Source organism: Falco punctatus (assembly GCF_963210335.1).
Source record: "Falco punctatus genome assembly, chromosome: 4".
In the NCBI taxonomy this organism is placed as follows: domain Eukaryota; kingdom Metazoa; phylum Chordata; class Aves; order Falconiformes; family Falconidae; genus Falco; species Falco punctatus.
The window spans coordinates 112,106,828-112,131,604 of record NC_137583.1 but is presented as its reverse complement, the minus strand read 5'-3'; the positions used below and the strand labels follow the sequence as shown (position 1 = coordinate 112,131,604).

The following is a 24,777-nucleotide window of genomic DNA, read 5'->3' as shown; positions in this document are numbered from 1 at the left end:
TATCCATTAGAATCTCTCTGAATCGTGTTAACTCCAAAGGATTTCTAAGTTTTAAATTAATACTTCAATACCGAGGACTTACAAATCTTAAAATATTATAGTTTATTCTAAGGAATTTTGGTCAGTCACTACGCTCTCTCAATAAGTAGGTAATATTTCCTCTTATTTCCCATTTGTATGAAGGCACTGAATTTTTGAAAATGGCAGCATCTAATGATGTTTTGTCCCATTCTTGTTACTGCGGAACTGGCCTTCAGTGTTGTCAGAGCATGGCTGGAAGTCAGATCTCTGTGTCAGATTTCATTTGTCACGTTATTTTCTTAGACCATATAGCACTACATTTTAAACCAAATATAATATGACCCTACTGCTTAAGAAACTACACTTCTTACCTATAATAGCATAGTCTTTATTTTGCTTTAATATTAAGACAGTAATCCTGATTTCCTTTGATCAAGAAAGCCAATGAGATAAATGTACTTATGTAGTGAAACTGAATTCTTAATTTATCAAGTCAATCTTAGAATTCTATTTGATTCAGTCAAGCTGCTTTTCCATCATTCTTGAAAACATACTCCCTTCTACAAAACAAAATGATCGAATATCTCAAGTTGGAAGGCACCCATAAGGATCACGGCATCCAGCTCCCTGCTCCTCACAGAACAACCTAAAACTAAATCGGATGACTAAGCGCGTTGTACCAGATACTTCTTGAGATCTTGACAGGCTTGGTGTCATGACCGCTTCTCTGGGGAGCCTGTTCCAGTGACTGACCCCCCCTGTCAGTGAAAAATCTTTTCTTAATATCCAACCTGAACTTCCCCTGATGCAGCTTCATTCCATTTCCTTGTGTCCTTTCACTGGTCACCAGAGAGAGAACATCAGCACCTCCCCCTCCACTGCCCACCTTGAGGAAGTTGTAGACTGTGATGAGGTCACTCCTCAGCCTTGTCTTCTCCAAGTGACCTCAGCTGCTCCTCATAAGTCTTGCCCTCGGGGCCTTTCACAGTCTTGGTTGCCCTCCTCTGGACACACTCTAATCATTTGATGTCCGTCTTCTGTTGAGGCGACCAGAACCGCACACAGTGTTCGAGGTGGGGCTGCACCAGTGCAGTGCAGAGTAGGACAGTCACCCCCCTCGACCACCTGGCTATGCCGTGCTGGATGCACCCCAGGACGTGGTTGGCCTTTTGGCTGCCAGGGCACACTGTTGGCTCATACTGAACTTGTCATCAACCCAGCCCCCAGACCTCTTTGCACAGAGCTGCCCTCCAGCCTCTTACCCCCTCCCCCACCTCCTCCCCCGCCCCAGTTTGTGTGTATAACCATGATTGCCCCATCCCAGGTAGAGAATCCTGCAAAACAACAACAACAACAAAGCCCTGGTATGCTAGCTTGGTCAAGTTTAATCCTACAACATTCCTTTTCCTTTGTGGCTCAATGTTGATTCAGGACAGATTGTAGGAGAAGAGGCAATTCTGTATGTGCCATAAAGCAACTTCTAAAATCAGGTAATTTTTATTTTCTGAATGTAGATATGTTTTCAAAGGTTATTAGAGGGGCATTAATTGGCAATAGATTTAACAATATTTCTGTCTTAAGATTTTCGTTTAATGGTTTCTCATTTATTTCGTGTTTAATGGTTTATTTATTTCAGCTTTTGAGAAAAATAAAACACTTGTTAAACTAGTTCACATTTCTTAGTATCAGTAATTTGCAGTCTTGTACTGTTCTAATAACAAATGACATTAAACAGCACTATCTTAAGCTATCAGGTAAGTACTCTGTTAGTGCTTCAGGAAAAAGGCCGGGTTTATAATTCGTTTTGTGGCTTTTCCTAACTTTAGGTGGATTTTTCTTCTATAAAACATGTTAAGTTTATTTCTGCATTCCACTTGTTGAAATGACAAATGAAAGGTACAAACACTTTCTTATTTTACAGGTCAGCAGCAAGGACAGGATGGAGTGAAAGTACAACAAGCCACAATAGCTCCTGTTACTGTAGCAGTAGGTGGCATTGCTAATGCAGCAATTGGTGCTGTTAGTCCTGATCAGATCACACAAGTGCAGCTGCAGCAAGCTCAGCAGGCTTCTGACCAGGAAGTGCAGCCTGGCAAGAGACTGAGAAGAGTTGCCTGCTCGTGTCCTAATTGCAGAGAGGGAGAAGGAAGGTAAATGTAAATTATACCAGTATGTATTTGGGCATCTTATCACCACTTGCCTCATTTGGGCATGAGATTTTTCTTATTGCCTACATTTTTAATGATTCTATTAAAAAGTATGTTTGTGTATTTCTTTTTAGACAGAGGATTATAATTGCCTCTGTTAGCATGAAATATATTTTCTAATACCTAGCAATATAATTACCTGTTTAAATTTGATCTTTTTAGAGGCAGCAATGAGCCAGGAAAAAAGAAACAACATATCTGCCATATTGAAGGATGTGGAAAAGTTTATGGCAAGACATCTCATCTTCGAGCACACCTGCGCTGGCATACCGGTGAAAGACCATTTGTATGCAACTGGATTTTTTGTGGCAAGCGATTTACAAGGAGTGATGAGTTACAAAGACATCGAAGAACCCACACAGGTTGGTCAGCCCTCTCTGCATGCATATTACAGCAAGTCTGAATCATAGTGGCCATGGTTACACACTGATGTCAAAGTTCTCACTTATTAGGATCTCTGAAAACTACTTTTAAATGTAAATAAATTAATTTTGAGAGAGAGGAAGTGGTAGATGTCAGTTTTGATCAATTCAAACTGTGAAATCAAATAAATCAGATCTGTTCAAACTGTTCTTCTGTACCTATGCTAGAAAAAGATAACTTTCTTCACAGATAGGTGATGCGCAGTAGCTAGTGTCTGATCAAAATTTGACAAATTTAGATCAGGCATGCAGAATTGGCCATGGACCAGGGTCATCATTTCCTCACTTGGACTAGCTCAATCCTTAAGAAACTTACTGACCTCATCCATACATCTGAGTTTGTGTTCTCATGAAGTTTCATAAAGTTTCAAGTGAGAAGTGATAAAGCAAGTTCTCTTAACTGTTCATATTGGAAAGATGGACCTCTTAGAAACCGAAAATTTTATCAGCCTTCGTATTTTTAGCCCCCAGAAGGTGCCTACCTGTCATTCCTCCCCTCCCAACTTTACAGCATCAGCAGAGAGCACTTGAAGCATAAGTGCTAATTACATTTGTATGTAATGTATGCGTGTAATGTAATGTATACATTAGTAGGCTGAATATCTCTTTTGACATAGATTTCGTGCATCCTCATGGAACTTTGGGATTCATGTTTCCAAATTCCCTTCTCATCACTGTAATCTAAATAACAAAAGTATTGTTAAAAACTGCTATCAAGTCGTTCTTTCAGGGCTTTTACCTCTCCTTCTCTGCCAGGTTTATGGAAGTCTATGAAAATTCTCTGGTGACCTGAAATTCAAACATCTCGCCAGATGATCATAGCATAGAAAATATTTGTTGCGAACATTTCAGTAGTGAAGCGTAGATTGCAAAAAGCCTATGACTAAACTGATCACACCTGGAGATTAGACAGGTAGAGAGGAAAATGTATTATTTTAAAGAGACTTCATATGTTGAATAGAAAAGGGTCAGATTCAAATGATTAAGCAGTGTTCAGTGCTCTCCTTCAGTAACATTTTGGTTTTGTTCTTCTTTTAAAAAAGGTGAAAAGAGATTTGAATGCCCAGAATGTTCTAAAAGGTTTATGCGAAGTGACCATCTCTCAAAACACGTCAAGACTCATCAGAACAAGAAGGGTGGTGGAACAGCCCTAGCTATTGTTACCTCAGGAGAACTGGACTCTTCAGTTACTGAGGTTCTTGGTTCTCCAAGAATTGTCACTGTTGCTGCCATTTCTCAAGATTCAAACCCAGCAACCCCTAATGTTTCAACAAACATGGAAGAATTCTGAAAGGATCATTTCTATGGACACCTAGTGCTGCACTTAAGTTTACATACCTTTCAGGATATGGGAGTGGGCTGGTAAAGTGGATTACAGAGCAGGAAATCATGTTTTCAGTCATGACTTCTGTAAGTGTTCCAGGTTGGAGGGTCAGCATGGGAAGTGTACACCGGTGCAACAAGACAAAAATTTCAAAAATACAAACAGCGCAAATTGATGTACTAGATAAACAGATGGGGGAATATTATTTCCATACTGTACTTTTTTAGTTATATGTCTGTATATCATGTAATGATTTTAAATGAACTTTCCCCTCCTATTTTAGCATTGTATGTTAACGTGTTTATAAAATCAAGATAATATCAATGTAAAACAGGGTGGACCTTGACTAGGATTAATATCATTTGATGAAGGTACTTTGTTTTTAAAATAAATTTGTTATATTTTCATGAGAGCATCCTTTTCCCATAAGGCATAGCAAAACTAATACAGATTGAACAATAGTGGAAATATTTTAGGTTTTTGCTCAGTCCATAGAACACATCAGTTGATTTTGGCCGTCTTTTCTCAAGTTTTGGAATTACTCAAATAGCAGCTGGATGATGCATGCTGCAAAGTGGTTCTGAGGTGGACCTCAGATTAATTTTGACCACTACATTATAGTAGTGTGTATAAATGACAATCAGTGAGTTCTAATTCCTCTCTTTGTTTGGAGAGCTAAGGTTATGTAGAATAGTGTATACAGTAGGAAAGACAAACCATAGAAAGATATTAATGTAAGATTTTACAAAAGTAATGGTATCTTTATGTAGGATGAAAAATTAATATGGCAATTTTTGTGTCGATTTTTGGAATTTCATTTCATTATATTTTAAAACATCTGTGGTCCATTTCTAACTCATAGGTAACATGAATGATAAAACCTCGGATTTTAAATATTTAAATGTTTTTTTTTAATTTAAATGTTTTTAAATTTTGCTAGAATTCATGGAAATTAATCAGACAATTGAGTGTTGTAGCTCATTCTCCAGTATCTTCTCTCTGTAAATACTAGTTTATTATATTGTGGTTGATGTGCTGGGTTCTTTATGCTTTGACTTAATAGCCAAAGAAAAGAATTAATTATCACATTTTAACCAAAAAAAAAAATCCTTAAAGTAAATGTTTTCTCTCTTTTCCCCTAAATATTACTGTCTATTTTCTCTTCAAAGTTAATATGTGGGCTGGTAATAAATATCTGTTACCTATCAAATTGTACATTGAGCCTCCAACCACAAAGCAGACTGGGGAAAGAGGAATTTAGTTATCTTTTTACCACACAACTTTTGACTTCAAAGCTTGATTACATTCTCAGATGTGCCAGTTTGATAGGAATATAGAGGAAATGAAAAACAACAAAAACAAACTGCATTTTCTATGTGACAACTCCAGTATGTACAAGGAGGAAAGATGGCCAAATATTTCATACTCAGGATTTTTAATTACTTCCCATAGACATAAATGTAACCTTTTACACATGCAGTCATTTGGTAATAATTCTCATGACCAGTTTTTTAAAAGATTTATATACCAAAATATTTTTGATGTAACTAAAGGAAGTACAGTGCAAAATAGATAAGTTGTTTTTTTTTCCCTGCAAATCACAAAAGGAAGAATGTGTTTGGTAGCTGTTGGTTTGAGAGACATAACAGCTACCTTGTGCATTCCCTCACAAAACATATACTTCTCATCTGAATACTTTTATCAATCTTGTGGTGTTTTCTGTATTTTTGAAGCAAGAGAAATACCAATCATTGTTTACACTGTGTACACTTTAGGCCAGCCCTTTGTAGCAAAATACTAAGCTGAGGGTATTTTATACTTTCAGTTTACATAAAAAGCTTTGAGATTAAAGAAAAACAATTTTACACTGTGGTTAAAAATTTCAAGTTTCTTAAAGCTTTTGTAGACTTGTAACAGAGTCTTTAAATTTTAGTTGGGTTTTGTACATTATTTTGTATATTTTATTTAAAGTACTCTTAACTGATGTATCTGGATTTAAAACATCAGAATCAATTAGATGTTACATTTAATACAGATGAACATTAGGTAGTATTAACTGTTAATTTTATTATATAGGAAATGAAACATCAAATATATATTTTATCATTATGCTTCACAATCAGTGCTATAAATTCTTCTGAAGAAGAAGTTTCCTAATATTAATATCATGTTTCCTAGAAATTAACAATTTTTGTAAACTGAAGTTATGAGCATTCTGCACAGCCATTTCATATATAATTTTTTCATGCATACTTATGTATGCAGATAGGAAACAAGTCATTTTTAATCTGCAATGAATCCCTATTATAGATGTATCAAAATCTAAATCTGGTTGGCTTCATAGCATCTCAAGTACATTAACTTGTGTTAGCAGGTGCACATTTTACCGCTGGAATTAGAAACATTTTGACAGTCTGTTCTGCATACCATTCTGAATCCACTTTTCTGTCTTAAAAGGATCGTAAATTTCAATGTCCTTTATTTGACTCAGTGGGATATAGCTGTTGTAAGTAATAGGGCACAGATGTGCAGTAGTATCTTGTTTAATGGCATTTCACTGTTCATTCCCTTTGCCACCATTAAAATTTTTGCTTTATTGTAATTATCAGTGCAAAGTGTATTTACCATGGTAGAACTCCAGTGTTAGAATAGTTTTTTTCTTACAATATACTTTCTTTGGTTAGGTTTGTGTATGTGTTGCCGATTACATTAGAAATTGGTGTTAAGTCATTATTTATCACATTCTTTCACGAGAGCAGTAATAAAAGTGTGTAATCTAGGAGAAAAAGTTAATTTGTCAAAGTTAAGTAAGCATGATGTTTAGGTCCTATTTTTCAATTTTATAACTGTTTTATTGCAACAATATTTGTATTTAAGTCTTCATTTTAATGCCTTGTGGTGTTTTTTTATGCATGTCACTGAATTGTCATCCTGCAAGAATTGATGTGCAGCATAGGGTATTAAATCTACATAATGATTTTGAAACAGAAAAATAGTTGATGGTAAAAATGTAAATGTTTTGCAAAAATTCCTTATAAAAAAAGTTTTGTAGTAATATTTCACTTGTAAATTTTTCTAAAAAAAAAAAAAAAAAGGAAAAGGAAAAAAATGAGAGTAACATTTCCCCACATCTAGAATTTAGAAATTAATTCTGCCAGCAAAGCCTGTAAGGCATTAATTTGACACTTTTACAATGCTGATTTGTATAATTTTTTGGTGGGTTTGGAACTAAAATCATGTACAAGTTGTTGCCTGCAATAACATTTTGCAAGTAACCTATTAAAATTCCCTTGAGTTTAAAAGGTTTCTTCATTTAATTACTTACAATATAAAGCAGCAATAAATTATGTTTGAGTGATAATCTGTTTATCAAGAAGAACACTAGAAAGCAAATGCTTCTCAATGGGGAAAGGTTGGCAGCAGCTTCTGGATTTGTGTAATTAAGACCTGTACTTGCTGGTCAGCGTTTCCCAACTGGCAGACTCCCAGCAGGGAATTAAACCAGCAGATTCTAGCTCAGCATGAATTCTGTGGGGTTTGTTCAGCTCTTGCAAATGGAAGTTAACGGTTATTCCTGAACGTACCAAAGGAAGAACTTTTCTAAGGTAAGGAGTATGTAGATGCACACGTGCGCACACAGAAAAATAATAGTAATAAAAGAAAGATAATTCCGTTTGAGAGTGAGAGAAATGAAGTGGCACGATTGTGTTGCAGACAGGGAATGAATAAAACAAACAGAAATCTGAAAGTACTGACTTCAACTCATAGAAAATACATTGAGCTTTTCTTAGTGAAATGTTAACAGGTTCCTGCATTGTGTTATATTAAAATAACTGATGGTATATTACATTGCTAATTATAATGCTATACTACTTTTTTTTTTTAATAAAATAATTTCTATGGTAAGCCTTACCATACTTTTGCAGTGAACAAGCAGTAGTATTTCACAAACGAAGAAATAAATGTAGAATCACGTATCATTTAGGTTGGGAAGACTCTTAAGATCCTTGAGTCCAGCTGTTCACCTAGCACTGCCAGGTCCACCATCAAACCATGTCCTCAAGTGCCACATCTACACTGAGGAAGACCACTTGCTTGTTCCATCTTCCAAAAGAAGATTGAATTTTAAAAGTTGGCTTCTAGCCTTGTACTGCAAGACAGAATAATCTTTCTTCTTTCCTAATGGAGACCTAAAATCAATTATCTCTATTGTATGTTTGATTAAATACCTGTTTAATTTTGTCTCATTAACCTCTATTTGAATGCAATGATTCTAATGTCATACAAACTTAAGTTGAATGATGTCATAATTCAAAGTAACTGTATCTGGCCAACTAATACATCTGTTGGCCAATCCTTCAGTATTGTGGCACTGGCATTTTTATTGTTAATAAACACATGGGGTTTTGAAGCAGTTTCTAGGTTATTGTTAAGAGTAGTCTTCCACTTACACAGCCACCATTGTACAGTATCAGAAAATGTAACAAAATCTAATATAAGGATGTTAAGGATGAATATGCATGTTGCATTTTACCCTTTCAGTCCTTTAAATGTGATTATTCTACTCTGTGAAGCAAAGTGTAATACCGAATTGACTCATTTCTTCTGCAACTTTAAATTCAGTACCATTGCTATAATTTTCTGAAATTTTACATTTATTCCACTAGCTTAATTTTGTGTCCAGCTAGATAGCAAATAGCTTGGTGTTTCTTCTCTACGTAATATTCATATTTAAATCGTACTGAACTTCCTGCTGTCACCTTCACTTCCTTATGCTACCCATGTCCCTTTCCTTTTCCTTCCCCCAAAGCTACTTGCATCGTTTCCAGATACCCTGAGACTTCCAAATGCTCGTAGAAATACTGTGGGGGCCAAGGGCCAGCACACACCACCTTTGCTGGACTAACTGTTGCAGGGAGAGGACAGCAGGGTACCTCTTCTAGCAGAAGTGCTTCACTCTAGAAGTGGCCAGACATCATTGCCGGCAGCGAGACTGGAGATGTAACTAACTGATACGACTGTCGCTAAAGGCACTTTCTTCAACTTGGTAAGCCACCGTGAGCCGGGGGATTTGGTTCCCTGTGGCCACTCCATAATGCAAGCTGTTTACCATTAACAGAAATGTCTTAAGGTCCCTCGTTTTGCCATGGAATTGTCCGTCTCTTCTCCAGAAGTGTTTGGGATAGAAGATGTATAGCTTGCAAAGGATTTTTAACAGGCTCTGATATTTGGGAATTGTTCAAGTGAAACGTTTCTTCAAATCATGCCACTAGTATTGCTGAGGTATTTTTTTCTGTCTAGGGTTTGTTTGGTTTTTTTAGCTTGTTGGGTGTTCTTTTTAGCAAGGATCAAAACCTGCCTGCTCCTAAATTGCCAGATTAAGGAACGTAGGCATTTCTTTGACTTACCTGAGCAGCAGTGTGCTACGTAAGACAAATACATATCTATAATATGTATATCTATAATGTGTAGATTCCAAGCTTTGCCTATCATTTATACTTTCATGTATGGAAAACGCCTAGCCTTGAACCATTTAAAAACTTCTTATGGTGATGTTTTTAGCACAACTTTTTGTTAAGACAATAAAAATTATGTCAACCTTTAGACTTTCCCCTAGGAAGAAACCCTTTGTGTTCTAAAATGAAGTGTATTGGAGACCGTAAGTATTCAGAGGTTCCTTTACCAGCAATACATTTTACAGCATTTCTAGAATTTTTCACTTTCTGGCATCTGTCTCCAGTGCTGTATCCTAGCCTAGGTTTCCATTAGTACCTCTCTTACTGCATTCTCAGATGCTATAGCTTTTTATTTTAATTTCTTGCTGAAACTATTGCAGAAACACATAGACTGGACAAAAGAAGTAATTTGTCTCAAATATTTATTTTGGAAAACACTTTTGGAAAGTATTTGAGTGAGGTCTCTGTTCCATCCCCACATATTATGGAAGCATAGGCCAGGGTAGAGTGTAAAATGGAATATAAATTTGCAGGGCAGGGGACGTTTCTCAAAAAATGTTTGTATTTCTGGTCTGAAATTCTGTTCAGTGTTAATTTTTAAGCTGTTTAAAGTTCAATGCATAGCACTGTGTCACTTGCATATATTTTAAAGGAAAGTTTGGGACAAATTCCAGGAAAAGCCCCATCTCAAAGCTGGCTGACCTTTTGGTGTTGACATGTTTGTCAAAGTTTTGGATGATTTTTAAAACAACTAAAAACAAGCATTAAGAGAAGCATGCTCTCCATAGACTTGGACACATTTAGAACTTAAAAAATGTGATGAAATTAATGAGGTATTGATTTACTTTCACAGCTCAACTTGATGACTTAAAGTCCTGTGGGTAGGTGGGGCATGTGTCTGCCAAGTGATGCATACGCATCTTTCAGGAGTTACTTGAAAGATTTTTGAGTTTGTCCATCAGCACATACATAAAACACTACCTTCTTCCTAACTCCTTTTCGTCAGTTCCACTTCAGTCTTACAAATACATATCCTCTGCTTACAGTTCTAAAAATCTAAGGAATACATAGAATTACACAGGTAGGTGGAACAAAGCCAAGAAAGTGAAAGCCAAACCGAGAGAATTAACATTTTCTAGGCACATATTTTACTTTTATCTTGTTACATTTTTTACTTAGGCATGCCAAGTTTTCATCACCTTCTTTTGTCAGTTCCTAACAGGAAACTTCCATAACTAGATGTGGAAGAAGTGTTTATTTAAAGGAAAAAAAGGTAGCTAGAACTTCGCCAGGATTCTGGTTGGTGTACCTTTTCCCCCTGCAGTCTTAGCTTTCTATCAACAGTTGCTGTTAAAGCTTACTGCTGCTGGTAAAGTGCAAAATGGTCAAAATAACTGAAGGAGGCAAGAGTTACTTGAGAGTGGGATGAGAGGGATGATAAAATATCTAATTAGCAGAAAAGAGGGTGATATGAAAGAGTAAATTAGAAAACAGGAGAATAAAGAACAGAAACAAATCTGAATGGGATCTAGAATGATAACAGAGGAGTAGGAAAAGTAGTAGTTCCCATTTTGAGCTAGAAGGAGGTGGAGAATACATAGGATTGTCCCTTTGCAAATACACTTTTTTAATGCTTTTGACTGGTCGTGCACATGATGCAGGCAGCTTCTTGCTATTTTGATGAGCAGCATCAGTAACTGAGTACTCAGTAGACTCACTGCTAAAAGTTGTTTAAAAGTGGAAATCCTTGTTAGTGTTTATTTTTCCAAACTGCTGGATTTGCAGGCACAGTGGAAATACATTATAAGTAGAGTCCCCTGGGAGCTGTGCATGGACATAGTAAATGTCAATCATCCTGGATCTGTTACCATCTGTTTACATTAAGACAAGCAATCAGTTTTTACAGGCTGTCATAAAACAGAAAGATTTTTCTACTGACATAGAAAAAAATTCAATTTCCCTCAGCTTTCCCCCCCTCCTCTTTTATAGCAGCTTGAAACTATGCAGAAATCAAGTCCATAACCCTGATGGAATAAAAATACTCTGGATTAAATGCTAAGACCTTCAGACATGAAATGGCAATACATTTAAGCTCCTGCTCTTACATATGGGCAAAACTGATTTCACTGTCTTCCAACAACAATTTACTGAAAAAGTTCAAATTAGGTAATTCAAATGTATTATGGTCAATATGGCTTTCACACTAAACACAATCCACACTTCTACACGAACATTTATAAATTTCAATTCTGTTGAACTAAATGCCCGAAGCCTCTTTTGAAACTAATATTGAAAGCTTTGGGTAGCCCTCTCTTTTTACACGTTAAGGTTTCAAAACTAGTTTGCCTTTGGGGATCACTTTGAAACCACTCTGATTGCTATTTATTATTGCTATTGAGCCAGCGATTGCACCTTCTTCCTTTAGTTATGACTGTTCAATAGCTTCTATCTTATATTTGTTTTAGCACAGCAGTCTGTTACCAACCACAGTTGCAATAAAATTCCTTAGTCTTTTAAGAGCTCTAGCCTGTATTAGATTGTTATCTAATTAATTGGAGGTAGCTGACTGATCACCCAGTAGCATGCACGTGAAGAGTTGAGAGCTGAAGAGCAATGGAGTATGTAACAAGCCAATATATAAAGAAGCATTACACGCAAAAATGCTAAATTTAATCCTGTCTATATCTGATCTCTTCCATTCTTTCAAGTTCTGCACATGGCCTGCAGAAAAATAAAATCATTATCCTTGGTCTTGAGAAGATGTCTAGCAAACACACAGGAACACAAGCAGTGAAAAAAGTTGGCTGAGACAAATATTTATTGTAACCGCCCCCTGCCAGTTGGACAGCAATAATATGCTGAAGAAAATCATAAGTAAAATTTATTGGGAAAAATGGTAACAGATTTCAAATGTGTCACAGGTTCAGAGAAGGAATTTTGGAGGATTACATTTTTGTCATATTGAGGAAATGAAACTTCATGTATCACGGTGATCTGTATGAATCCCTTCATTTAAATGACTTCACAAAATGCCCCATGTAATCCCTCAGGTGAACCAGCTAGCCAAAGCTTTCCACAAAGATTCTATAAACAGGAGTCTATAATAAGGGTCAGAAAGTGACTTTTGGAACCCTTTTCTTTTCAGAGAGGCAAAGCTTCTATTCAACTACTTCACTGAGATCTTAGGGTTTGATATCTATTTCATGTACATCTAGTCAATTCTCACCGTATGGCCTTCAACATTTAAGATCATGACCTCAAATTACCATTAATTTGTCTGTTAAACATCTGTTAATTGTCCTTCTGGCTGGCCAACTAAGAGATTCAAATATCCACTCTACGTATCTTGTTGAAAGTGTCTATTCCTTGTGCTATAGCTGCAACAGCTAACTACAAAATTTACATTGAAGTGTTCCATCAAACTCTTGCTGAATTGCATGGGTAAAAGACCTTCTGCTTTGCTGAATATTTGAGATGATTTAAAGAAACAAAAGGATTATCAGAAAAAAATAAGGCAAAACTTGAGGAAAATTCACATCAGTCACCAAGGTCACAGAAGTCAGTAAAATACTTAGGGTCAATGTTTAGGATTTTTAGCCCTTCTTTAATGGTGGAATTATTTTCTTTTCTTTAAAGAATATTGCACCTGGTTTCCCCCCAAGGACATGGGGAAATTACTTGCATTCAACAGGTAGGTAGGTAGGTAGGTAGGTGGGTGGGTAGGTAGGGACGTAGAGAGGTAGGTGGGGAGGGAGGGAGGGAGGACTTTTTCACCAGAGCCCATTAAATTCTGTGGACCGCTTTCGATGTAACCCAAGAGCCAGGTTTGTTTGTCTGTGGGGAAGCCTTGAAAAACCCTGGCACCTGGACCAGGACAGCTATTTTCTCTGCCATTCTGTGATCCCAGAAAAGAGAAGCAGACCTAGCCTGGCAGTGAGGAGCTCTATTGCACAGATGGATGGCTCCAAAGAGCAAGAGAAGTTGAAAGAAGAGAGTTCTCTTGCTGTTTTCTTGAGAGAGGTGGCAAGTGCTCTACAAGTCGGTTATGTGCTAAATGTCAACCAAATGAAGCATGGACAGCAAACGGCACTGGCAAGAGCCAAACGCCAGGACCGTGCAACCGTGCTGAGCTCTGGCTGGCCCCTGCAGAGGGGGAAGCGATGCCCCTTTCTAAGGGTGTAAGGACAAAGGTGCTCACAGAAAATAAACTAGGGGAAGAGATGAGATGTCCCCTGTGCTGCAGAAGAATGACAGAAAAATTCATCAAGGAGCACTGCAGTTTCTTGCACGAAGTGACAAGGCAAGCCAGCCCCAAAGGTCTGCTGGGCAGGAGCCTGGCCCACGGTGGATCACTGCGCTGGCTCTGCCGCACTCTGGGGCTCTGCCGCACTCTGTGCTCAGCTTTCGGGGGAGCTTCCCACGGGGCAGAGCAGAGCCAGCGCAGTCACCATTTTGTTAACCCATTTTGTTAACCCTTTTGTTTTTCCTAGACACAACCCGTTTTTCTCGAAAAAAGCTTCACGATCACAGTGGCCTGTGCCAGGAGCACGCATGTACTTTATGAGGATGTTGTTGCATTAGTCACGTGGGGGAAAAAACAATTTGTTCTGAGATGAGTAGCCATCTACAGAGGTGCTCTGCAGCCTGGCAGACCAGCAAGCGGGTTGAACACCCCGGGCTGGCGAGAGCAGCCTGGCAAGTGCCAAACTGAAGAAACCTCAGACAGGAACCTGTCACACCCCAGATGGAACCGGCTTCCTTCGCAGCTGACAGAGTGGATGGTTTTCCTCGAACACCTACAGCTTTTTTGCTTTCACTGGGTTGAAAACACATTCTGCAAATATCTGTATTTTGTTAGTGCTTGATCACATACCAATGGGCAGCTCTGGCGGCTGCGGGCTGGGAAGGCAAACGCTGGTGCCCCGTTCCCGCTGCAGAACGCCCGCCGAGGCGCGGCGGTAACTCCCGGTAGGAAACACCGCGCCGCGGCTGCAGCTCCAGGGAGCGGCTGCCCTCGCACTGCCGCGCCGCGGGATGTTCCTCTTCTCACGACCCGAAGTTTTACCCAAGAGCTGCCCGAACAAAACCTCGGCAGCCGCAGCGCCCCCTCCCCTCCCCCCAGAGCCCCGTCCCCCGGCGGTCCCGCACGGGCGGGAGGGGGCGGCGCTGGTCCCGGCGGGGAGCCCCGCACCCGCGGTGGGTTTTCTCTGTAACAGCTTCCGCCTGGCCCTGGCAGCTCCGGGTACGGGCAGGCGGCGAACTGTGCATGTACGGCAGTTTTGCAAACGTTTGCGAGCGGGGATGCTGCGGCAGGGTCCCGTGTTTCACACTTCCCCGGCGGCGGGGCGGTGATGCTGAAGCGCTGCTCCGTAAGGACCCGGCGCTGTAACGATCACGAATTCCTTCGTCTCCGGCCGGTGCCCTCCGCCCTCTCCCGCCGGGGCTCCGCCGCCCGCCCCCGCGGCTGCCGCAGGCGGTGGGCGAGCCGGGCCGCCCCCGCTCAGCTCAGCCGGGCAGGAGCAGCGCGGCCCCCGGGCTCGGCGGCGCGGGGGCGGCAGGAGCGGGCGGGGGCCGGGAGCCGCCATCCCCAGCGAGGCGGGACGCGGCGGGCGGCAAGTACGGGCGGGGGGGCCGGGGCGGCGGGGGGGTGTGCGCCGGGGGGCGATACATCGCCGCGGCGGAGGCAGCGGAGCGACGGCGGTGCCCCTCGCCGCGGCTACGCGAGGCGGCCCCGGGCGCGGCAGGTGAGCGGGGCCGGCTGGCGCGGGTGGCGGAGCCCCCCCTCCCCGGCCGCGGAGCCCCCGGTGCCGCCGTTCCGCGGGGGCCTCCTGCTGGCCCGCGGGGCACCGCGCCGCGCTCGCGGTGGGCTTTTTCCGGGGAGCTGGGGGGGGGGGTGTGCTGTGCCCGCCCCGGTGAGCGGTGGCAGAAGCCCCCGGCCGTGTTCGGTTTTTCCAGTTCGAGCGTCGGGTGGCTCTGGAAGGCAGCAGCGCGTAGCGGCCGCAGCCGAGCAGTGCCGTCCCTCGGCGGAATTCCGTTGTAGCCCGAAACGAGAAAGTTGTTTTCTGTGCTTGTCTGTTTTGTTGGTTGGTTGTGGTTGTTGGTTGGTCAGTTGTTTTTTTTTTCCCTTTGGAGGGGATGGTCAAAACCTCGGGCTGATTCCAGGTTCTTGGTTTGCCCGGCAGGCTCGAGCATTAACTCCGTGTGAGCAGCCCGTGCACCCCGCGAGGTGCCTGTCCCTCCCAGGTGAGGTGAGTGCTCTGGGAGGGTGGTTAACCTTCACGGCAGAAACCACGGGGTGGGAGTGCTGGCGCTTTACAGTGGCAGTCACCCTCCCGTCTTCTCCTTCCTTCTCCCTGCTTGGATGTATGTGGGTATGGAGATCTTCTGCGCCGTCTACTTTGACAAAGGTCATTGATTTCTCCTCCGCTGCACTAGCTCTGTGGCATCTGTGTTGGGAGCTGGAAAGATGGGAACCGTGTAAGGCTGGGTCCCAGCTGAAATGCTGTGTGGCAAATGAGTTATTTTCATGACTGTAGTGGCCAAATGGAAATTTTGTGAAGGCTTTAGCTGTGCGTAGCATCACTCCCCTTCTCCCCCATCTTCTCTGCCGATGGAGTTATGCTGGTGCTGTGGCCCGGACTCTTGCTGTTTCTTACCTCTAGGTGCTGATCTATGCCAGGAGCATGCTGACCTTCTCTGAGGTCCTTCTCTGAGGTCCTCTGACCTCAGCCCTGAGGAGCTGCCTCTGTCCTTCTTAGCCCTCCGCCTGATACTGTCCAGTGGGGCTACGACCTGATTGTGAGGGTACAACGCTATATAAGCTTGTCGGTGTGACGGAGCAAACCAAACTCTTGCCAGCATGGTCCCAGGCTGCACCCACTTCAGCCCGTACTCAGTTATGACTTTGAACTTTTTCAGGTAGGATAAAAGTATTTTGCTTCAATGAAAACTTAGATTCTGTATTTCAGACCAAGCAGTGAAATTCACGGTCACTGGCACAGCTGCCAAGTTAGGAAATACAAAGCCCTGGCAAACAAGATTTTGAAGAGAGAGTTTAGTTTTGGACATGAAAACATAATTTACAGTGAGATTACGTTGTCATAAATATTCTTTTGGTTCCTGCTAACTTAAGGAGGAGTTGTGTGTAGAGGTGGACATTAGGTCTGTGGCGATCTCATCGCATGCCCTAAAATGCAACCTCACTGGTGTCTGGAAGCGTGACCCAGATGCTGTGTCTGTTAGCGACAAAGCAGGCTCTCTGGGAGGGAGAACACACAGATTTTTGGCAGAGCGGAGTGTAGATGACTAAGTGCAATTACATATATTGAAATATGAAAGTGAGGAAAGGTGGTGTGGAGTATCCAGGGATGGTTTTCAAATGACTTGCGTGGTCATGTTTCCAGGCCCAGAGGCTTGGAAAGGGTCAATGCACATCCATCGGGAAGCTGGAAAAGCAGGTTTTAGGAGCAAGACCAAGGTGTATATATATGCCCATGTAATATAGGTGTTCTGGAAAACATCTGGAACTTGCCTATTTACGTATCATGCTTTCTCCACTCGGTCCCAAGAAAACATGCTGAGACATTGACTTTGACGCATCGGTCGTTGGAGAGCTCTGATGGGTAGCTGAGGCAGTCCTCTTATTTATTCTGTCTAAACAGTAGTGCAACAGTGATACTGTCAAACCGATAACCTGCATCTTGCATGTGAGGTGGTGCAGAAAGCTGCCTTGAAAGAACACCGCAGAATGCCTTGGAATGGAGAACAGCAGAAAGCACCTTCAGCCTGGGGAGTTGTGTCAAGCTCTGCTCCAGCATACAGTACCTTTCATAGAAGTATTTATAGCGAAATACTTGTAATAAAACAGCAAAAACAAGGATGAGATTTTAACTGGCACTGGGGACAACTGATGCAAAATAATTCATATGAAAGGAAAAAAAAGGCCTCTAAAAAAATTAGCTGCCTCACTGTATATAATCATCAGAGACAACTTGTTGCTGGAGGCTTGGTTCTGTGTAGCGCGTCGCTCTTGCTTTCTTTTTGTTGCTTTTTGTATAAGGCATGTGAATGCTGTCATCTGAATTGTTTACATGAGACATATTCTTTCCTGTGCTCAGGTCTCTAGAGCCATCCTCAGTGTGGTGATCAGTGTTGTACTTCTTGTCCGGTGGACGTCATTGTGAAAGATGAGGGATGAGTCACATCCCTCGTGGGCAGCGATGACTAACTGCTGCTCCTTTGGGAGCGATGACGTGGTGAAGCTACCACACCAGTGGTTAGGCACACGGGGAATCGTCACCTCAAAGCAGCTCTCTGCTGACTAGATGGTGTAAAAATACTTATTGACATGGTTAAAGGGTTTTACAGCTCATAAGAAGGTAATAAGAAACTGAACAAGTATTTAGTTTTCCAGCAGTTTTCACAAAATTGTGGTTTCTGAAATGTAAATCGCAAGAGATTTGTATACGTTTCAAAACTTGTCTTGTAAGAGTTATTAGGATTAAGCTATGAAAACAAGTGCTTATATGAGATTTTCTTAACAAACAAGGCATAAGTAATCAAATTCATATATGTGCAATTTCTTTTAATGTACATGTCTTAAAGTTGCTTAGAAACCTCTTTATTAACAACACTGTGTAGTAGAGAGTCAGAATTGGGGCTGGATACAAAATGTTTTTGGTTTTTTTTTTTTTGTCTTGTAGAACTTCTGAGAATAACATGAAATACTTTGATGTGAAGGGTAGCAGAGTCTATGTAAATATCTTAAAGAAAAAGTACAGAGAGACTGTAATTCAGATGAGACTCCTACTTTTGCAATAACAATTCCCGTCAAATTGTATTTGAAGCTCTGCTTTAAACCGATGGTGGATCTAAGCTTGTTTCAAAAAGGCAATGTCATGGGTGTAAAGGTGTCATACTGTTCTTTCCCGGTCCTCAGTCATGCCCGTGGTCCTGATCCTGATTATACGGGACTCCTTCCCAAAATTTTGAGAAGTGTTGGCTCATCAAAAGAATACTTTTAAAATGGAAATACTCTAGTTCTGAGTAAATTTTTGTAATTACCAATCCAGGATCAAATTTTGGATTGAGGAAGAGACCAATGTAGTGGTTCATGTCCGTAGCTGGGATTCAGGAAACCCAAATCCGAGACCAGGACAGTCAGACAGGTTTCGCATAATAGTTTTAGTTGTTACTGCTGCATTTCTATGAAAAACTGATGTTTCAGGAAGGGAATAAATGTGTGCCATTTACTGTGTATAAATATGGATGGCAATGACAAAAAGAATGGTTTTCATCTTCCTGTCCTTTAGTACTTTGTTAGCAGCGTTCAGATTTCAGGCTGGTCATTATCTCGGTGGTTTGATCTTGAGAGACAGCGGTTATCAATAGGGGGCAATTCTCCTGCCACAGAAATCTCTTCCTGATTGAAGCCCATGACAAAACTCCCATCAACTTCAAAGGAGGAGGATTTCAAGCACAGCAACCTGAATGCATCTGAAATCCACTGTTGGGCAGTTTTGAAAGGTCAAGGTTTTGTCAAAGATTAGTAAGGAAGAGAAAAAGACTGAGAGCAAACCGTGACCAGCATAAAGAAAAGAGGAAGCTGACAACTAAGTTCACAGTTCATTGCTAAATCTCTGTTTATTAAAGAAGCTGATTTTTGTGAAACCTGACACAGGCATTCAGCTGGCTCAGGTATTTCTGCCTAAAGTGAGAGTGGGATTATTTCTCCTCTGGTTTGATGTTATGGGAACAAACGGCGAAGGCTTCATTGTCGCCAGCAGTATCTGTAGCGCTGTTGTGGCTGTTTACTTAACTGGCACGTTCTGCAGAGAGAAGCCAGTGCTTCCCAGCAGCACCTGCTCAATATCTCGCAACTTCCAGTCTCCATGTGTTGCTCACCTGTGTTATAAAGGAAGTAGTCTTCAGCAAAAAGTGCTTAAAATTTATTTTAAAATAAAAATATTTTAAAACCTTTTGCAAAGGAGAGACTAAATGAGAAATGGAAGTTTAGAGATGCTGACATGAGGTTAGTGCTTGCTCGGTATATACATGAGTTCCATTTATAGCCTTGATATTTAAATCTAGTCTCTAAAATTCAGTGACATCTTATACCCCGACTTCAGTGTTCAACAACAGAAAAAATAACCCCCAAAAAGGTCAGTTTTTCCCCTCTTTTCCATAGTGGGCTAAACCCAAACCCCATCAGGTTTATGAAGTTTGGGAAGTTTAAGGGATTTCTTATGTTAAGGGAGCATAACTTCCTTCATAAAGCCATAAATGAGCTCATTAAATAAATGTCTGCCCTGCAAGTCTCTAGGGAGCATATAAGCAGCTCGAGGCATGCCCTCTTGGTGGGCGAGATGGGAACTGGCCTGAGTGACAGTCTCAGGGAGGCGCGCTTTTTTTTTTTTTTTTTTTTGGGGGGGGGGAGTGGAGCTGCGGTGGGGGCAGCTGGGGGTGCTGGGGCGAGGGCTGGGATGGAGCGTGAGCTTCAAACTGCTGAAGAACCCGTTTGCTGCTCTATCAGGGCCTAATAAGTTAGGTCTTGGCAGAGGGTTGGTGGTTAAACCAGCTAAACAGAAGCACCGTGCTGCTCGTGGTAGCTTCTCCAGCTTGTGTTATTGCCCACTGGCTCACACATCACAGCTGAGAAATAATTGCAGAGCAACAGGTATGCTGAGGCTGCGCTTGTACTGTTCATGTCTTCACTGTCAAAACAAGCAAAACGGAACCCTAAAAGCAGACTTTGGGTTTGTAACTACTTGTGCAAGAGCAGACTTGCATCACTATTTTCCTTATTGCTTCCCTTTCTGTTACTTCTCAGTTTCTTGTTTGTAAATTGGCCTGGAACAGAGGAGTAAACGGGGCACGGCATGGGCAGAGCAGCACATCAGCAAGGCTCCTTCTCCCTGAATTGTGTCGCTCAAAGGTTATTCGTTGATTTTAATGTTTGGCAGTAAAGTACTTTGAGCCTTATGAGGGCATGAAGTGACTGCAGTCTGTACAGTGATGAAGACGTTCCTCTGAGAAGCTCAGTTGGGATGCTGGTGTGCAGTTTAATTAATCTGTGGCTTGGAGCCGATTCAGCAAAGTACTTTGATTTGAGCAGGTGCTTAATTTTGTCATGACAAATAGTAACATACCTCACGTTCCCACGTGCTTTCCCAAGCAGAACTCTGTACTGACATGGTTTAAGAGACTGCGTGGAGAGAAGTTAGGAAAGCTTTATGTAGTGAAAGAAGATGAAGGATTTAAAGTAAATGTGTATACTGGAGCGAAATCTGTCATCGGTGTCATGCATTTGCACCACAGAAAAAAAATACCTTTCCACAGAATATCTGTCACAGGTGCATATTTCTAGGATATAATTTTACATGTGAGCTTATAGCCTGCAAGTGAACTGGCTTTAAACGTTAGATATTGCTAGCTATTAAACAGCAGAAAGGAGGGTTTGGGCTGCTGATAGGATTTATTTCTCCTTTGAGGAAAATACTGGGTATAGGGGATGTAGAACCATGCCTGCTCCCCTCTCCCCATACTGCACATCTGGTTCTATTTTCTGAGGGAAGGAGGAAAGAGGTAACAAAAGTGTTGTAAACTTCGGCCTTTCTGAAGCTGCTCAGTTTCCATTTTCAGCTGGCTGAGAAGTAATACTGTCCCAAAACCTAATTTCCATCTACAGTACAATTTGGCTGAGAGTCAAGTACAGATTTATGTTGATAGAAGAAGAAAATATAAAGCTGATTTCGATTCAGATAGTCATGAATTTGAGAAGTATGGCTTGGGTTAGCGTGTTCTCAGATTTAAAGAAGCAGTTTGCAGAGTGTCCCTAATAGCCAAGTTACTGTTAACTACTGATTTGTAATGTTACATCTCCCACTTTGCCTCCAGGTGTTAATGCCTATTCTAAGCAATAAGGAAAACCATACGTCCTGGCCAGGTTGTGCTTCCTAAGATAGGTAGCATCATGTGGAAATCATGAAAAATAAAACACAAATCATGAAAGGACTGATGTGAGGAAGAACTCACCTTCCCATTCCCACAGCTGCAGCAAAGACTGACTTGCATCAAATATATGCTGAAAATAAGTAAGGAAAGACTAGCATGTGACCTATGCAACACAGGAGGGGGAAAAAGAGCCCAAACCCCCATGCTGCTTTTGGTGGGGTTTAGTCTCAAATGTAAACTGGCAGTAGTAAATTCCATTAATGAGATAGTAATTAAATTCTTAGTGTTCCAAACATAGTATGTGTATTACTCCTCTTTTTCCTAAGCATGAAAAAGTATTTTCTGTGTGATTAATATATTTTAAACACTGTAATTGCTCTGTCCTATGAAAACGTGAATTTCCAGGAATTTATATTTTGGGCTTATTAATTTCAGAGCCAGGACTTAAGCTGTCTGTAGAGTCACCAGAATTTGGAATCACGTGAAGTTTTGCTTCCAGAGTGCAAAATAGGGTTATTCTGTTGAATTACCCTTTAAATACGTTTCCAATAGATGGCACTTCTCTGTTACCTGGAGACTTGCGTGTGAACTGAACTCTTATCATAAAAGGTATCTTAGTGTTTTCGATGAGATTGGTACTAATCCCCAAGGATGGCATCAAAAAGGAGCATGGCACTAGTCACTGGGATGTAGTGTTTCTACACTGGGATGTAGAAACAGTAATAATACGAGCTCTGTCCCAGAGAACTCGCGGTTTACGTAAACCAAAGGCTTGATTTCAGTTTAGGACTGACTGTGTACAGAGATAATCGGTAATCGGTTGCCAGTGAAGCGAAGATTTATAATCCTGGCAATAACAAATGATTTTTGAAGGCTCTGGTCAGAGTCAGCTCCTTGCTGGTGTCCTGGCAGTGAAGCAGCTGTGCCAGGCAGGAGAGTAAGTATGGAGCTAAAATTGAGGCAGAACAGATGAATTAGCCTAAATGAAAGGACTGCAGGGGAAAAAATAGAGTGTGAAAGGGAGAATGTAAGTTTTAATGTGCCATTAATATTTTATTAAAATGCTTTGCTGGGTATTGTTAGTTCCTCTTTTTGTACATGCTGTCAAAGTGGAATAAAAATATATTTTAAAAAATCTATTTAATATTTATGTTAACTACCAGCATTCATTCAAACACCAAATCACCATGTAACTTACTTATTAGAAAATTAAGCAGTAAAATGCAGATTTTTTACCTCTGGAATAATTGCAAGGAACCATTGAAAGAATCTGCTGCCAGTGATTTCTGAGAGGGTGTTTGGCCATGGTTTTGATTAGTAAATACATCTGGAAGTGTGATCTGTGTCTTCATAAACAGCCTTTTATCTCTGTCCTCAGGGTTTTTTCTTACCATTTCCCTCTGGTCAGAACTAAATTCGAAACTTCGTTGTTGTCCATCCTTCAGTGTAAAGGGGAGTGAGGGGAGAAGGGCTCTGTACTATCACAGGACAGGACTTGCTTTGAAATTCAGGGGCTTTTTTTCATATTTTGCAGACAAGATCCTGGTTCCAGGGCAGTACTACATGCCATCGGATCAATGGTTATTTGGTGGTCACATCAGATTCATGACACGGCGAACAGGGATTCGGCTGAACCTCTTCTCTGTGGCCTTCGTCCAGTCCCCCAAATCGAGCTGAACTTCTGGAAAGCAAGAAAAGACAATCTTTTATATAAAAATAAGTAAGTGATTTTGTGTATTATTGTAAACATCAAGGAGAATTTTCTTTTGGTTTGCCTTTCCTCATGTACTCTGAAAAATGAGATGCAATTTTTTTTGTTGTTGTTTTATTTTTGCAGATAGCTCAGTGGTTTCCCAAAGTAATCAGACGTAGTGTGAATTTCCAAAGAAAAACAGAGTTAAACATTAGAGGACAGTAAAAAGTCAGTGATGAAGGCTACGTAACTGTAAGGAATTCTGTTGTTCTTGTCCATTTCTTCTGAATTTCTTCCCTTGACATTTCTGAAACTGTGGAGAAAATGAGGTTGTGAACAAACTTGTTTGGGAAATTATTTCCAAATTTGGCTATGAAACTGATGCTGTTTAATGATAATAATCATCGCTTCTTGTAAACGAAACAGCTCTTTTTAATTGGAAAAGATATGCAAGGGGATTTACCTTCCAAATACATGTTACTGGGGTCTGAGTTTAATCCTTTATTTCTTCTGTGCTTGTTATTAGTGACGCTGCGATGTCAGGTAAGTGGACGTTACGAAGAGCCCAGTTTATTCCCCACTGAAAGCTTCTGGGGCCTTTTCGTGGATTTCAGCTGGCATGGATAAGCCTTTATCTGCTGGTAGACTCAAGACATATTTATTCATTAATTCTCTGAGTGTAATTGTAAGTTGCTCGAGTTCTCCCTTCTACTCTTTTGACAGGTGACCGTGATCTTTCTTTCTCCTCTGTTAAATTATAGCTTCGGAGTCCTGTTGTTCAGAAAATGATTAAGATCTGAAAAGCCAAAGAAAGCAGCTATTATCCTGCTTCTCAGGACATTTTCAAGGAAGTAGAAGATGGTAAGGGTAGACTGAATGAGGTATATATTTTGTCTGTGCTTATATGTGTATGTTACAGAATAATCTATAATTTGTCTTGACATAACAGTGTGAGTCATGATGGTGAGATATATCAGGGCTGCAAGAGCATACACATATTAAATCAAGCTCCTTTGTGTGCTCAGCTGGTTCACTCTTTGTAGTTTGTTTTTGGGGGTTTTTTTTGGTTGTTTTTTTTGGTAAACTTTATGTGGATACTTTTCCTGTCATAAAAATAGGTGAGAGATACAGCAGTAGTAAAATCAATTAATACATGCATTTTTTCAGCACAGTTTTTGATTCTTTAGCTGCAGTAAATCTGTAGATACATAAATTCTACTACTAAAAGAAATTAAATAAGGCAGTTAGCAATAAAGAAATACTTAGCCAATATACTACTTTGTGTATTAAATTAAACTTTAATGGAATATAATAAATTGCCAACTTCTTCTATAATGTTATTCAGTTTTAGGAGATACTAGCTCTGCAAACAGCTTACACTCACAAGTATTGTCTTGCCTATTTTACTTATGATTAAAGATCACTGTAAAGTTTTGAGATAAAACCTTAAAATACTCACACACGGACATTTTATTTATTTTTTTTTAATTCCAGTGTTAACATTTTTGTTTCTTGATGGAGGTGATAGTTTTGTATTAGTGAACTAAAATATATTTAATTTTTTTCTGTTGACGTATGACTAGAAGAAAGGACTGAAATGCTGTAGTTCATCAGGTGCCTCTCTTTAGTAAGTAAACTGCAGTGAAAGTACACAAATTTTCAGGTCTCTTTTGAACTTTTGAGGCCAGAGATGTGTGAAGTA

General features: G+C 40.6%; 2 protein-coding genes across 3 annotated transcripts in view; both read left to right on the top strand.

Moving 5' to 3' along the window:
* Positions 1 to 7,886, top strand: part of SP4 (Sp4 transcription factor) — a 44,780-nt gene extending 36,894 nt beyond the window's left edge. For both annotated transcript variants that reach the window (XM_080382874.1, XM_080382875.1), the window contains 3 exons: positions 1,943 to 2,171; positions 2,391 to 2,590; positions 3,694 to 7,886. In XM_080382874.1, the coding sequence (XP_080239000.1) occupies positions 1,943 to 2,171; positions 2,391 to 2,590; positions 3,694 to 3,941 (677 nt within the window). In that variant the 3' untranslated portion in view covers positions 3,942 to 7,886. The remainder of the gene's footprint in view (positions 1 to 1,942; positions 2,172 to 2,390; positions 2,591 to 3,693) is intronic.
* Positions 7,887 to 13,384: 5,498 nt separating this feature from the next.
* DNAH11 (dynein axonemal heavy chain 11) overlaps positions 13,385 to 24,777 on the top strand; it is a gene marked incomplete at its 5' end in the record, with an annotated part of 158,358 nt that continues 146,965 nt past the window's right edge. Inside the window, 10 exon segments of the mRNA XM_080383229.1 lie at positions 13,385 to 13,608; positions 18,133 to 18,217; positions 21,398 to 21,448; positions 21,452 to 21,522; positions 21,935 to 22,017; positions 22,844 to 23,102; positions 23,224 to 23,240; positions 23,602 to 23,618; positions 23,837 to 23,872; positions 23,876 to 24,009. Of these exon segments, the coding sequence (XP_080239355.1) occupies positions 13,385 to 13,608; positions 18,133 to 18,217; positions 21,398 to 21,448; positions 21,452 to 21,522; positions 21,935 to 22,017; positions 22,844 to 23,102; positions 23,224 to 23,240; positions 23,602 to 23,618; positions 23,837 to 23,872; positions 23,876 to 24,009 (977 nt within the window).